The 14,220-nt window shown below is 47.3% G+C and overlaps 1 protein-coding gene across 1 annotated transcript in view; it reads left to right on the top strand.

Moving 5' to 3' along the window:
- LOC146035962 (cytochrome P450 2F2-like) overlaps positions 1 to 14,220 on the top strand; it is a 44,182-nt gene that overhangs the window by 14,307 nt on the left and 15,655 nt on the right. The window contains exon 5 of the mRNA XM_083159690.1: positions 8,603 to 8,763. Coding sequence (XP_083015816.1) covers positions 8,603 to 8,763 — 161 coding nt within the window. The remainder of the gene's footprint in view (positions 1 to 8,602; positions 8,764 to 14,220) is intronic.

Genomic DNA, 14,220 nt, shown 5'->3' with positions numbered 1-14,220 from the left:
CAAATTCGGCTGATTTGCCACATTTATAAACGGCAAGGTCAGTCAAATTCGGCTTTACAAATGAATACAATATCGACAGAATACGGGGTTATATGGCTATGATTTCTATGGTGGCGTGCTAATTTACTGTCATTTGTAGGGCTGAATTCGGCCACTAATTGAGCCGAAAATATGACTGGAAAATACTTTTGAAACCTATTCTCACCATAGACGCCTTTGTTAGAACTTTAACTTAGGCGTCTACGATGAGAACCGCCCATGTTAAACTCATAACATGGGTGTCAATGGAGCCGCGCACAGCCACAATCAGCCACAAAGCCTCTCCCAGAACCCCCTCCTGATGGCTGAGGGAGGATCCAGTGAATGACGTCGCTGGGGAATCCATTATTCTTGGGGAGGAGCTGCAAGTATAAACACACTTGTGGCCCCTAGGGTCTGTTTGGAGCCAGGCCAATTTTTTTTTAAACCTGTGGATGCCTACATGGAACAAAGAGAACGCGATCTCCACCAGAGGGGATGGTGAGTATAATTTCATTTCATAGGTACCTCTATAGATTTGTACTGGAGAAGAGGACAGGCCTATGGGGGACCCTATAGGTGAGTATTATGTGTATATGCGGTGGGTTAAAGTGTTATTATTATTACAATCCCCCATAGTTTGGGAACCAGGAGAATGCGGCAGCTTAATAAATGTGCTGAATTCTCTGTTCGTATTTTTGGGCTGTAATCAGAAATTCTCAGTACATTTCCCCCTATGGGGGAAATTTACTAAAGGAAATTTGTAAAAAAAATAGGTGTATTTGTATCCAGAAATACACTTATTTTTGACATTTACTATTTACGATAGCACATCAATACGACTATGAATTGCCGTATTTTCGGGATAGTAAATGTCAAAAATAAGTGTGTCACGGCCTGGACTGTCTGTGTTCCCGGCACTGACCTGGGTGCGCCAGTGGAGGGCGCAGGGAACTGGAAGCGAGGAGGCTTGAGATAGCTGGAGCTCATGCACGGAGACAGGAGAGAGCTGAACTGCCGGGGACACAGAGGATTGGCTGAGACCTAAGGTAGAGGCGCGGGGTCTAAGCCGACAGTGGTATTCACCAGGGACCCCCGCAAGGGCATATGGACTTAGCTGCAACTGCCGACCAGGTCGCGGCCCTCTGCCCAGGTTCCCCTGTGACTTTGGCAGAGTTTGGATAACAAGAGTCTTTAATGGGGTACGAAAACCATCGATGGTGATCGATGGCACTGAATGCTATACAGCAACACGGAGGGTTCTTGAGAGTAGTGGGATGCGGCCTGGAAGCCGGGGATGACGTGAAGGTAATACAGGGGGACACTGGAGACAATGAGAAATACCGGAGCGGCTAGGGAGCCGATACTTGAGATCACTGGGGATCGCTGGAGCGGCTAAGGAGCCGGTACTTGAGATCACTGGGGATCGCTGGAGCGGCTAAGGAGCCGGTACTTGAGATCACTGGGGATCGCTGGAGCGGCTAAGGAGCCGGTACTTGAGATCACTGGGGATCGCTGGAATCACTGGGGCGGCTAGGGAGCCGATACTGGGGATCACTGGAGCGGCCTGAGAGCCGAGAGGAGACGGGCACGGAACCCACGGATAACCGGACACTGAGCAAGTAACCTGGGCTGCACGAGAAGACAGGATCACACGGCAGATGGAAACACGTGGAGACTTCTGGCAGGAGTAGAATGACCAGGACGCTGAGAGTAACACAGGTGACAGCGGACTCAGGAAAACCGGACCTCTGGAGCACGTGGGGAGTCTTGACAGGAGCTTAACGCTGGAGAACTCACAGGTAAACTGACGAGTTGTTCAAGACAAGGAGGAGACTGTGAGCTGGGTATTTATCCCTCCAGGTGATTAGGGAATCAGACGCAGGTGATGGAATTAGCCGCAGCAGCAGCACACAGACCAGGAAGTAGATGGAGTTTTACCTGGATCATGTGACCCGCAACTTGATCAGGGAATACACCTGGAGCTTACAGTGACGCAGGGGTGACTTGGAAGCAAAAGACATCACGCCAGGGATTGCCGACTGTGCCGGCAGCTGACCTACGGAGGACACTACCCCAGCGTGCCGGTAAGGGGCGCATGCGAGCAGTGCGGGAACCGGGGTTCATGACAGTACCCCCCCTTTAAGGGTGGGCACCGAACACCCTTTGGGCTTACTTGGATTGTCTTTATGAAAAGCTGCAATCAAACGGGGAGCATGCACATCTGCAGCATTGATCCAGCTTCTTTCTTCCGGGCCATAGCCCTTCCAATCGATGAGGTATTGGATATTTCCATATCTTTTGCGAGAATCCACCACCTTATCGACCTCGAATTCAACCCCTCGATGGGTATAAACTCTGGGGAGCTCAGGAGTAGTACTTTGGAACCGGTTGAGAACAAGAGGTCGCAGTAAGGATATGTGGAAGGAATTTGGGATCTTCAGGTATGGTGGTAGCTTCAGCTTATAAGCTACGGGATTGATCCTTTGGATCACAGGGAATGGCCCAATGAATCGGGGGGCGAACTTCATGGACGGGACTCGGAGGCGGAGATTTCGAGTGGAAAGCCATACTTTGTCGCCAGGCTTTAACTGAGGAACTGCTCTTCTTTTACGGTCAGCAAAGAACTTGTATCTCTTTGAGGCTTTCTTGAGAGAAACATGTACATTTTTCCAAACTTGCGAAAAATGTTTGAGGGTGGAAGATGCGGCAGACACTTCCAAAACTGGTAAGGGCTCAAAGATCGGTGGTCGAGGGTGATGACCGTAGACTACGTAGAAAGGAGAGTAGCCAGTAGCTGTGTGGTATCTGAAGTTGTGGGCAAATTCAGCCCAAGGCAGCCAGTTTACCCAGTTGTCTTGTGACGAGGACACATACAGGCGCAGAAATGCTTCTAGATCTTGGTTAACTCTCTCTGTTTGCCCATTAGACTGCGGATGGTACGCTGTGGAAAAGTTCAATTTCACTTTCAGGGCAGAACAGAGAGCTCTCCAAAAGCGGGCTACAAATTGCACTCCACGATCGGAGACAATATCTGTGGGAAGTCCATGAGTTCGAAAGATGTGTTGGATGAAGATCTGGGCGAGCTTGGGAGCAGAGGGCAGGCCAGTCAATGGAAAGAAATGTGCCATTTTGGAGAACCGGTCTACCACCACCCAGATGGTATTACATTCTTGAGACTTTGGGAGTTCAGAAATAAAGTCCATGGAAATGTGCGTCCAGGGACGCGTGGGAATGGGCAATGGAAGGAGAGTACCTGCAGGGGACTGACGATGGACTTTATGTTGGGCACAGATAGGACATGAGGCCACGAAATCCTGGACATCCTTTTTCATGTGAGGCCACCAATATGACCGGCGAAGAATTTCCAGGGTTTTGTGAACACCTGGGTGACCGGAGAAGGGCGAGGCGTGAGCCCAAGACAAGATTTTGGGCTGGAGCTCAGGTAAAACTAGCATCTTTCCTCGAGGTGGCACAGGTGACACATGGGTGGCCGCAAAAGCCGTAGGACTGATGATGGGACGTTGTTCTTGTAGCACTGTGTCATCTTCCATAGAGCGGGACAGTGCATCGGCTTTTACATTCTGGGACCCAGGACGATAGAAAATTTTAAAACTAAATCGTGAGAAGAATAAGGACCAGCGAGCTTGGCGGGAATTAAGACACTGGGCGGTCTGGACGTACAGTAAGTTCTTGTGATCTGTGAAGATGGACACGGGAAACTTGGCCCCTTCTAACAGATATCGCCATTCTTCCAGTGCAAGTTTAATTGCCAACAACCCCTGATCGCCAATGGAATAGTTTTTCTCGGCAGGGAGGAATTTCCGGGAGAAAAACCCACAGGGGTGCTGTTTGCCATCGTCTGTGACTTGAGAGAGCACAGCCCCAACACCCACATTAGAGGCGTCGACTTCCAAGAGGAAAGGTTTGTCTGTATCTGGCTGCCGGAGAATGGGGGCAGAAATAAAGGCTTGTTTTAGCAGGTGGAATGCGGACAAGGCTTCTTCGGACCAGACAGCTGGATTGGCACCTTTTTGGGTGAGGGCTGTGATGGGGGCGATGAGGGTGGAGAATCCTTTGACAAATTTTCTGTAGTAGTTGGCAAAGCCAATAAAACGCTGGACTGCTTTGAGAGTGGTTGGTTGGGACCAACTATCGATGGCTTCAAGTTTTGCGGGATCCATTCGCAACTCTGAGCCGGATACGATATACCCTAGGAAGGGTATCTGGGGAACTTCGAATGTGCACTTGGAGAGTTTACCGTACAATTTATTAGCACGTAAACGGGACAGCACTTCTTTGACTTGAGACCGATGAGACTGGAGATCTGAAGAAAAAATCAAAATATCATCGAGATATACAACAAGATATTTGTATAGGACATCTCTAAAAATTTCATTGACGAATTCTTGGAAGACGGCAGGTGCATTACTGAGACCGAAGGGCATCACTAGATACTCGTAATGCCCATCTCTAGTGTTGAAGGCAGTCTTCCATTCGTCGCCTTGGCGAATTCTGATTAGGTTATACGCCCCTCGGAGGTCAAGTTTGGTAAAAATTTTTGCCCCTTTGATACGATCAAATAGTTCAGTGATCAAGGGAAGAGGATAACTGTTCTTGATGGTTATCTCATTGAGGCCTCTATAATCTATGCATGGGCGTAACCCTCCATCTTTTTTTTTTACGAAAAAGAATCCTGCACCAGCAGGGGAGGTAGAGGGTCGGATGAACCCTTTCTGGAGATTTTCTTGAATGTATTCAGACATCGCTTTGGTCTCAGGGATTGACAGGGGGTAGGTACGCCCCTTAGGAGGGGACTTCCCAGGGAGGAGATCGATGGGACAATCCCATCGGCGGTGTGGAGGCAGAACATCAGCGGCTTGTACACTGAAGACATCACTGAAGGAATGATATGCTGATGGAAGACCTGGAAGGCTTTTGACTGTGGAAGATCGGACTGGAGTTACTTCAGTCAAGCAATGTTTCTGGCAATAATCGCTCCATTCCACAATTTGGAGAGATCTCCAATCGATACGGGGGTTGTGGAGTTGTAGCCATGGTAATCCTAACACAAGATCATAAGAAGATTTAGGAATGACCAGGAAGTCCATACATTCTTGATGAAGTACCCCTACGTGGAATGAGACAGGGACTGTCCGATACACAATGTCACTTCCGCGGATCCTGCTTCCATCCACCGCTGTGAGGTAGTGAGGCTGGGGAAGAGGCAGGATTGGGATTTTGCACTTCTTTACCAGCTCGGCTGAGATAAAGTTCCCTGCAGCCCCGGAGTCTGCCAGGGCTGAGACTTTCAGGGTACCCACAGGGGACACAAGGGCAACAGGTAGAATTAAGTCATTGGTGAGAGGAGCTTTACTGAGACAACCTAACCTGACTCCCCCACTGCAGGTTAGGACTTGGCGTTTCCCGGACGCTCGGGACAGGACCCAATGAAGTGACCGGGGGTGGCACAGTAGATACATAATTTTTCTCTTTGTCTCCTGGACCGTTCATCTGTAGATAACCTAGATCTACCTATTTGCATAGGTTCTTCTGTGGAGGTTGTCGCAGGACGGTGCTGAGACGGAGGCGGGACTCGGGGAACTACTTTCTTTAATTTTTCTAAACCTCGCTCTCTTAGGCGCAGGTCTATTTTGACACACAAGGAGATTAAATCTTCCAGCTGCTTGGGGAGATCTCGGGTGGCAAGTTCGTCTTTGATGCGCTCTGAGACGCCCAACCAGAAGGCGGCTGTTAGCGCCTCATTGTTCCATTTGAGCTCGGAGGCAAGGGTCTGAAACTGAACCACGAATTGACCCATGGAACGAGAGCCCTGTTTGATACGGAGAATTTCTGTAGAGGCTGACACAGGCCTTCCTGGCTCGTCGAATATCCGTCGGAAGGTAGAGACGAATCTCTCATAATCGGTGAGAATTGGATCAGATCTTTCCCAGAGGGGTGATATCCAATCTAGGGCAGAACCTGACAGCAAGGAGACAATATATGCTATCTTGGTTCTGGCAGTCGGAAAGTTCTGTGGTAAAAGTTCAAAGTGAATGTCACATTGGTTTAGAAAGCCTCTACAGGCCTTGGGATTGCCATCATATTTATTAGGAGTAGGCAGCTGAAGACGAGGGAAATATGATGAAGCATGAGTGGCAGGCTGATTAGATACTGGTGGCGGAGGTGGCCGGAGGGATTGCTGGAGAGAATCCAGACGAGTGGACACATCCTGGAGGTATGTAATCACCTGCTGCTGCGTCGCTTCTTGCGTCTCTATACGCGAGGTGACATCTTGAAGCGCCGCTGGCCCCACACTATGGTCGCGTGCCGAGTCCATCGGTCTTGAACAATCTGTCACGGCCTGGACTGTCTGTGTTCCCGGCACTGACCTGGGTGCGCCAGTGGAGGGCGCAGGGAACTGGAAGCGAGGAGGCTTGAGATAGCTGGAGCTCATGCACGGAGACAGGAGAGAGCTGAACTGCCGGGGACACAGAGGATTGGCTGAGACCTAAGGTAGAGGCGCGGGGTCTAAGCCGACAGTGGTATTCACCAGGGACCCCCGCAAGGGGATATGGACTTAGCTGCAACTGCCGACCAGGTCGCGGCCCTCTGCCCAGGTTCCCCTGTGACTTTGGCAGAGTTTGGATAACAAGAGTCTTTAATGGGGTACGAAAACCATCGATGGTGATCGATGGCACTGAATGCTATACAGCAACACGGAGGGTTCTTGAGAGTAGTGGGATGCGGCCTGGAAGCCGGGGATGACGTGAAGGTAATACAGGGGGACACTGGAGACAATGAGAAATACCGGAGCGGCTAGGGAGCCGATACTTGAGATCACTGGGGATCGCTGGAGCGGCTAAGGAGCCGGTACTTGAGATCACTGGGGATCGCTGGAGCGGCTAAGGAGCCGGTACTTGAGATCACTGGGGATCGCTGGAGCGGCTAAGGAGCCGGTACTTGAGATCACTGGGGATCGCTGGAATCACTGGGGCGGCTAGGGAGCCGATACTGGGGATCACTGGAGCGGCCTGAGAGCCGAGAGGAGACGGGCACGGAACCCACGGATAACCGGACACTGAGCAAGTAACCTGGGCTGCACGAGAAGACAGGATCACACGGCAGATGGAAACACGTGGAGACTTCTGGCAGGAGTAGAATGACCAGGACGCTGAGAGTAACACAGGTGACAGCGGACTCAGGAAAACCGGACCTCTGGAGCACGTGGGGAGTCTTGACAGGAGCTTAACGCTGGAGAACTCACAGGTAAACTGACGAGTTGTTCAAGACAAGGAGGAGACTGTGAGCTGGGTATTTATCCCTCCAGGTGATTAGGGAATCAGACGCAGGTGATGGAATTAGCCGCAGCAGCAGCACACAGACCAGGAAGTAGATGGAGTTTTACCTGGATCATGTGACCCGCAACTTGATCAGGGAATACACCTGGAGCTTACAGTGACGCAGGGGTGACTTGGAAGCAAAAGACATCACGCCAGGGATTGCCGACTGTGCCGGCAGCTGACCTACGGAGGACACTACCCCAGTGTGCCGGTAAGGGGCGCATGCGAGCAGTGCGGGAACCGGGGTTCATGACAAAGTGTATTTCTGGATACAAATACACCTATTTTTTTTTACAAATTTCCTTTAGTAAATTTCCCCCTATATGTTTATAAACACCCAATTCTCTCTAATAGTTAGCCAAGTCTCTGTGGTGGCTGACCCCAACACTAAGCGTGGCCCCTCATACCCCAGTCCAACACTGTCACCAGACTGATAAATCAATAGCAATCTGTCCTACAGAATATAAAAAAGTTTCAGTTAAAGTGAATAGTGATGTTATTTTCCTTCTATCATACTAAAGTTGTAACAAAAATGAAAATAAAATGCATTTTTATATAATATTTTCTACTATACATAACACTATAGGCATACCTCCCAACATTTTGTAAGTAGAAAGTGGGACTTCTGAAAAGAGGCGTGCCCTCCACAGAGATCCGCACACCAGGTTTTCGTCACTATGAGGGCATGGCCAGTGCTCTGTGAGCTAAACAGAGTGACAGGGGGGTCTCCCAACTGCCCCTCTCACCTTGGGACACTGTTGCCCTGCAGGTGGGACGTAAAACACTTTAATGAAATGGTGATCGTGACTGTCTCTCAGACATCGGAACAGTTAGGAGGAATATTATAAGTGCTCCATTTTTAAAACTAAATACAGGTAGTCCCAGAGCATGAGGGCACTCCTGCTATAACGTCAGACTCATGCTACATTGTAGTCTCCTGCGCAGGTGCTGGTAATTAGGTGGAGATGACCCATGGCCACTGGCCTTGGTGCGTACATGGCATTGCTGTCTCCTGAGTTGGTGCTAACAAATTGGTGCTTGAATTCTGGATGCTGATCCTTAGCTTGCTGGCACTGTATGGAAGCCAGAGATGCCAGGGATCCTGAATTGCAGTGGGGTAACTTCCATGATTGTCACAGTAAAACATTAAACAGTAGACTACTACATCAATCACCCTTACATTTCTTGGTCTTCTTCTGCATAACTTCTTTGCTGTTTCTCTTTTACGGTTTATGTTCTAGGTTCCCCTATAGATCCCAAACATCAGATACACAGCTCTGTGGCCAACGTCATTTGCTCCGTCCTGTTTGGGAAACGGTTTGATTATCAAGATAAAGAATTTCAACATCTTATTCATATCACAGAGGACAGCTTTAGCATCATGAGTAATCCTTGGGGGCTGGTACGTATTCTAATGTCACAAAGAAAATATTAATGTTAGATAAAACCACTTCTGGGCACTGATAAGTAGCTGTGTGCTAGTGGTGCCTCCAGCTGTGCATCACTGGTGCACCACCAGTGGCCGGAAACATCCAAAGATGACAGCAGCTCCAGGGGAGCAGGGGCTGTTGCAATAGACCAGCAGCTGCAGCTTGAATGGTGAGTATATCTGGGGCACAAGAAACCTGCCCTGGTAGGTTTGTCCTGCCCCAGGAAAACCCACCACTCGTGCAGTTAATATTTTGGTTATTAACCCCCTATCTTCAGAATAGTGATTTAATATACATGGTAACAATTTTGTGGGTGGTGGTGTTGATATAGTAGGAATCGTGTCTTTGGGGGTTATTTAGGGCTGTTCGCTGTTGCAAGAATTTACAAGGTTGTGCAAGCCTACGGATCACAGCGCTCATGTGCGAGGCCAAATATCGACAAGAATCAGAAATCACTGTTTTCGCTATCTCCTCGCAACATGACTGACAGGAAGCCGGTGTTTGGGCTGGCCATTTTCTGGGAGAGTCCAGAAAAACACATGCGTGCCTAAGCATTGTGAGGGAGGGTGTGTGACGCCAGCTCTGGCATCGATCAGCCTGTCTCTGTCACACCGTAGTGAATAACCACTCTATGGTGTGTGGCAATATGCAATATTTTCGCAATTTATTCGCAGACTTGCACAGGGCAGGTTTTCACTCTGGCTGGGTGGGGGCTATCTGATTGCAGGGCTCTGAAAATTCGGCAGCAGCGATCAGGTCTGAATCAGGCCCTTTGGTGGGTGGTCATGTTAAGATAGATAGATAGATCGATAGATTGCATGGTGTCCGGCACTCTGTTTTGCAGACAGAAGGAGCCACAGGTGCCTTCCTATGTGGTATATACTCTGTGGGATTCCCCACAAGGAAACAACTTCAGGCGGCACTCAGTGGTCTTAATAGGTGAAAGAAATTATTCTTTTTATTCTGTCATATCGACATTTCAAGACTCAAAGGTCTTTTCTTCAGGAAAACAAACCAACAAATAAAGGGGGGTATTCTGATTCACTCGGAAAGGCACAATCACTCTCTAATGGACCAAATCATGTGCACTGCAGGTGGGGCTGATGTAACATGGGCAGAGAGAGTTAGATTTGGGTGTTATTTTGTTTCTGTGCAGGGTAAATACTGGCTGCTTTATTTTAACACTGCAATATATATATATCAGTTTGAAGTACAAACCCCACCCACATCTAACTCTCTCTGCACATGTTACATCTGCCCCACCTGCAGTGCACATGGTTTTGTCTATTAGACAGTGATTGTGCCTTTCCGAGTGAATCAGAATATCCCCTCAAAGTGCAATGTGCTTACCTATATAGCAGTCTCAAGTGATAACAAGCTACAGTCATTCTGAAAGCCATTCTGTCGGTGGGTGGCGCCGGAGGATGACACCATAGCTCCCACAGTTACATCTCGCAAAGTATTCTGGGAGATGTAGTTCTATTTATTACTTTCTGCGGGTATGATCAATAAAAGATGCATACTTTCAAAAGATTTTATTAAGCAGAACATCATAAAACCCTTTGCCTCAGCCACCCTTGGAACGTAGTTTACAAATACAATGGTAATACAGTATGTGCATAAATATATGTGCCCCGGGGATAGTTTTAAACAATAAAACAAACATTACGTTTAATCTGTGCAATTTGAAAAACATGTAAAAACCACCTGTAGCTGTCTATATAAACAAACATATCAATGAGGATTATTTTTATCTTAATTTATGTAAATTCCCTAGGAAAATGTCTCTATAAAATCTTATGTTGGTGCACTCATTATTCTGTACAATGTAACGATCATAGATGGACTTACCTAAAGATGACTGTCACGTTTCGTGAAGCACCAGCTGGAGTGTAACGGAGGCTGGGTGCTTTGATGTAGGGCTGTTGCATGAACGACAGAATGGAGTGAAGCAATTAAATAAAATTAAACCTTTTTTTAATAAAGATACTGCGGTACAAGTTATGAATGATGGCACAATGAATAACGGTAGAATTTGATAAATTGGAAGAAGACAATAATATACAATACTTATTGAAGAGCTTTGAAGATGATTGATAAGTTGAATGATTGGATGATTGCAGGATTGGATGATTGGGTGATTGAAAGAAGGATTGGATGAAAGATTGGATGATTAGATGATTGGATGAAGGATTGGATGATTGGATGAATGATTGGATGATTGGTTGAAGGATTGGATAATTGGTTGAAGGATTGGATGATTGGTTGAAGGATTGGAATAAGAAGAAAATGAAGTCCAGATGAATCTGTGCTGAGTAGGATCGTAGTTGAAGAACCAGGGATGCGACCACAGATAATAACCATCAGGAATGAAGAAGAAGATGACACCCTTTGGGGGGTTAACCTTGTCCTATCCCTATAGGCGGCAGAGGGTTTCTGTGATGATATGGTAACGCAGTGGACAATCAGCAGAGAGATTGGAGTAGACTTCACCAGGATGCACGATAGAACTGTAGTGGGAACTACAGGTAGCCAGGACTACTCAATGATGTGAACGGGTGAACATCATTGTACTGACTGCCGGTCTGGCCCGGCTAGTCAGTATTTGAAGGCTGAGCTGAGCGGTGATTGGCTGAGTGTGTGAGCTCACAGATTGGAGCCCCGCAGCATAGGCTGTAGCAACCAAGAAGATGGCCGCCGCCAGATGCGGTGACAGAAACCAGCCGGCGGTGACTGTACGCAGAGGCGCTGCAGCCGGCGTCTCTTGGCCAGAGGCCTAACCTGACACGGACCCATCATGGCGGCTCATGCCTCACGCCACCCAGAGCCTGCATGGCATGGGACTGCACACCACCGCTGTCACCCGGTGGTGACAGAGTGACGGAGCGCAGACAGCAGCATGGGAATCAGCAGCGGAGGTGAGCGCCAGGGCAGAGTGTAACCTATAAGAGGTCTGTGGGCTTGGGACAGCGCAGAGAGCCAGGGTAGCTGACATGGTGGTCGTGACAATGACTAATGGTTACAGTTTTATCATTATTGTTATTAATAAATATGTTGTTACAAGAAGCAAACCAATGATACATTGGGGAACATGGTGTTTAACACATGAATCCAGTGTTTCTTGCTGGAGCAGCATTTTCCCCCGTTCTCCACCTTTAGATAAAATCGGGATATGAGCTATTATCATGCATTTCAGATCTTTTAATAAATGTTTGGCCTTAAAATGTATGGCAACTGGTTGGTCAGTAGATTTGCTATCCAGGGCTTTTCTAATTGATGACCGATGAGCGGCCATTCTTTCTGCGAACATCCTAGTTGTTTGCCCTACATAGCATAAGTTGCAGCGACATATCATATACACCACGAATTTCATAGTGCATAAAACTGTATGGCGGATATGGAACTCGGTATCTTTGTGTGGATGTTTAAATTTAGACCCAGAGGGAGATTCTCTAAAGCAGAAATGTGGTAAAAATCCCGTTATCGTGGTTTTTACAACATTTTAATATGCAGCAAAACTTGCTGCGGGGGGTATCGCCAGCAAAAACTATGGGCTTCTTAACGCACTCCCACCACCTCGCGACGCCCCCCCCCCCTCACCTGTGTCCAGGCAGGACTGCGCTGTGCTGCCTGGACCTGTGACCTCCTCCTCCCTGCACTGCATACTCTTCCGGGTGCACGGACAGGGAGGAGGAGGAGAGCCCACACACATGCAGCAGCAGCACCGGGTGATAGAGGGATGGGGGGAGCCGCCGGGACCCGCAGCACATCGCCGGCAAGATCGCAAAGGACAGCTCTTAACGTAAGAGCTGTCCTTTGCCATAATTATCGCATATGTTAGAGCAGAGGTTCTCAAACTGTGGTTCCTGACCCCAAAGTGGGTCCCGACCTGCTCAGCATGGGGTCACGACTCCATGTTGCTGACCATTAGGCTGATGATTTATCTAATCTCAGTCACGGATTCAGGGAGTCTGATATATCTGCTGAATTGTCTGTAATTTAGACTCCTCCCATCACTTTGTGCCTCCACAATGCTGTCATGTATGTGCTGTCTGCTGACTACACATGTGATGTGATGACATTCTGCAATAATTCTTATTTTTTGTCTGATGGGGTCCCAGGGCAAAGTAGTTTGAGGTCCGCTGTGTTAGAGCATATGCAATAATTAGGTCTGCGGTAGCCAGCGATGTGCAGCTGACAGGGGGCGCGGATGATACAGCATCCCACCCCCAGTCTGTAAATAATCACAAGTGGTGCAGGAAATACATTTATAACAGCCTGTTTTAAAAAAAAGGGTTTTACTGTTTTTTTTTTTTTATGTCATTGATGTCATTTTCCACAAGAATGTCCTTCAAATCTCTACGCCTTTTATAGCTGATGAGTGGGTCCAGGGCTTTCAATCCCGTCAGGTCTGGATCACTTCTGATGATGGGTCATAAAGCTTTTGTTGCTCTAGGCAACACATCTGTTGCTAGTGTATATTCTGACACTACAGGTAAGCTATTTTTGAATTGTTTATTTTTTCTGCTACCTTGCAATAGCTGACTGCGTGGTTGTTTTTACATGTTTTTCAAACCGCACAGATTAGACATAATGTTTGTTTTATTGTTTGACACTATCCCCGGGGCACATATATTTTACATGCACTCCCTTATGTATTTATAAAAAGTCCCTCCTTATGCGGTATATGTAGACCAATTTATATGGGACGAGTTTTGATAATCTGGATGAATCAGAAAATCTGAAAACCAAAAAGGAATTAACAGTGCTTCACTATTGTACATCTTTTTCTTCATATATTTTGGTCAACCCATCATTCTGAGGGGAACATATGAAGGAAAAGAGATCATACAACATCATCACCTGCACCAGGGAACATTCTATTTCTTTTTGTGTTTCTAGTATTGTATGTAATGTGTTTACATCATATAGATTTGTACCCAGGCACCAGGTTCAGTCACTGCTGCTTTTGTATTTGTTGCCATCATGTCTGCCGGTGATAGAAACGGGAAAGTGCCGCAAGCCGGGGATCCCTCAACGTGGTGTCCGTGAGTGATCAGCTGTCTATACAGCAAGCGTTCCTGAGATTTGGCAGTGTGGATAATTGTAATACACCATGTGGTTTTAAGTCCACCACTGAGGACTGTTATGGTACGAGCAATGTACTAGTGATAATGGTCACTTTTTATTAAGAAAATTTTATATGCTTTGACAGTATTACGCTATTGGGCGCCCCTTCTCATTCTTTGTTTGTGTATATATATATATATATATATATATATATATATATATATATATATATATATATATATATACAGTATATATATATATACTGTATGTGTAAAAGATAAATGTGTGAGCAGCGCTAAATAGAGTCCAATAATACAGTCCAGCCCCTACTTTGCCAAGGAGGGGTTAAAATAATTTAG

Source organism: Crinia signifera, chromosome 9, assembly GCF_055691185.1.
Source record: "Crinia signifera chromosome 9, ASM5569118v1, whole genome shotgun sequence".
Lineage (NCBI taxonomy): Eukaryota > Metazoa > Chordata > Amphibia > Anura > Myobatrachidae > Crinia > Crinia signifera.
This window is presented reverse-complemented; position numbering and strand designations above follow the sequence as displayed.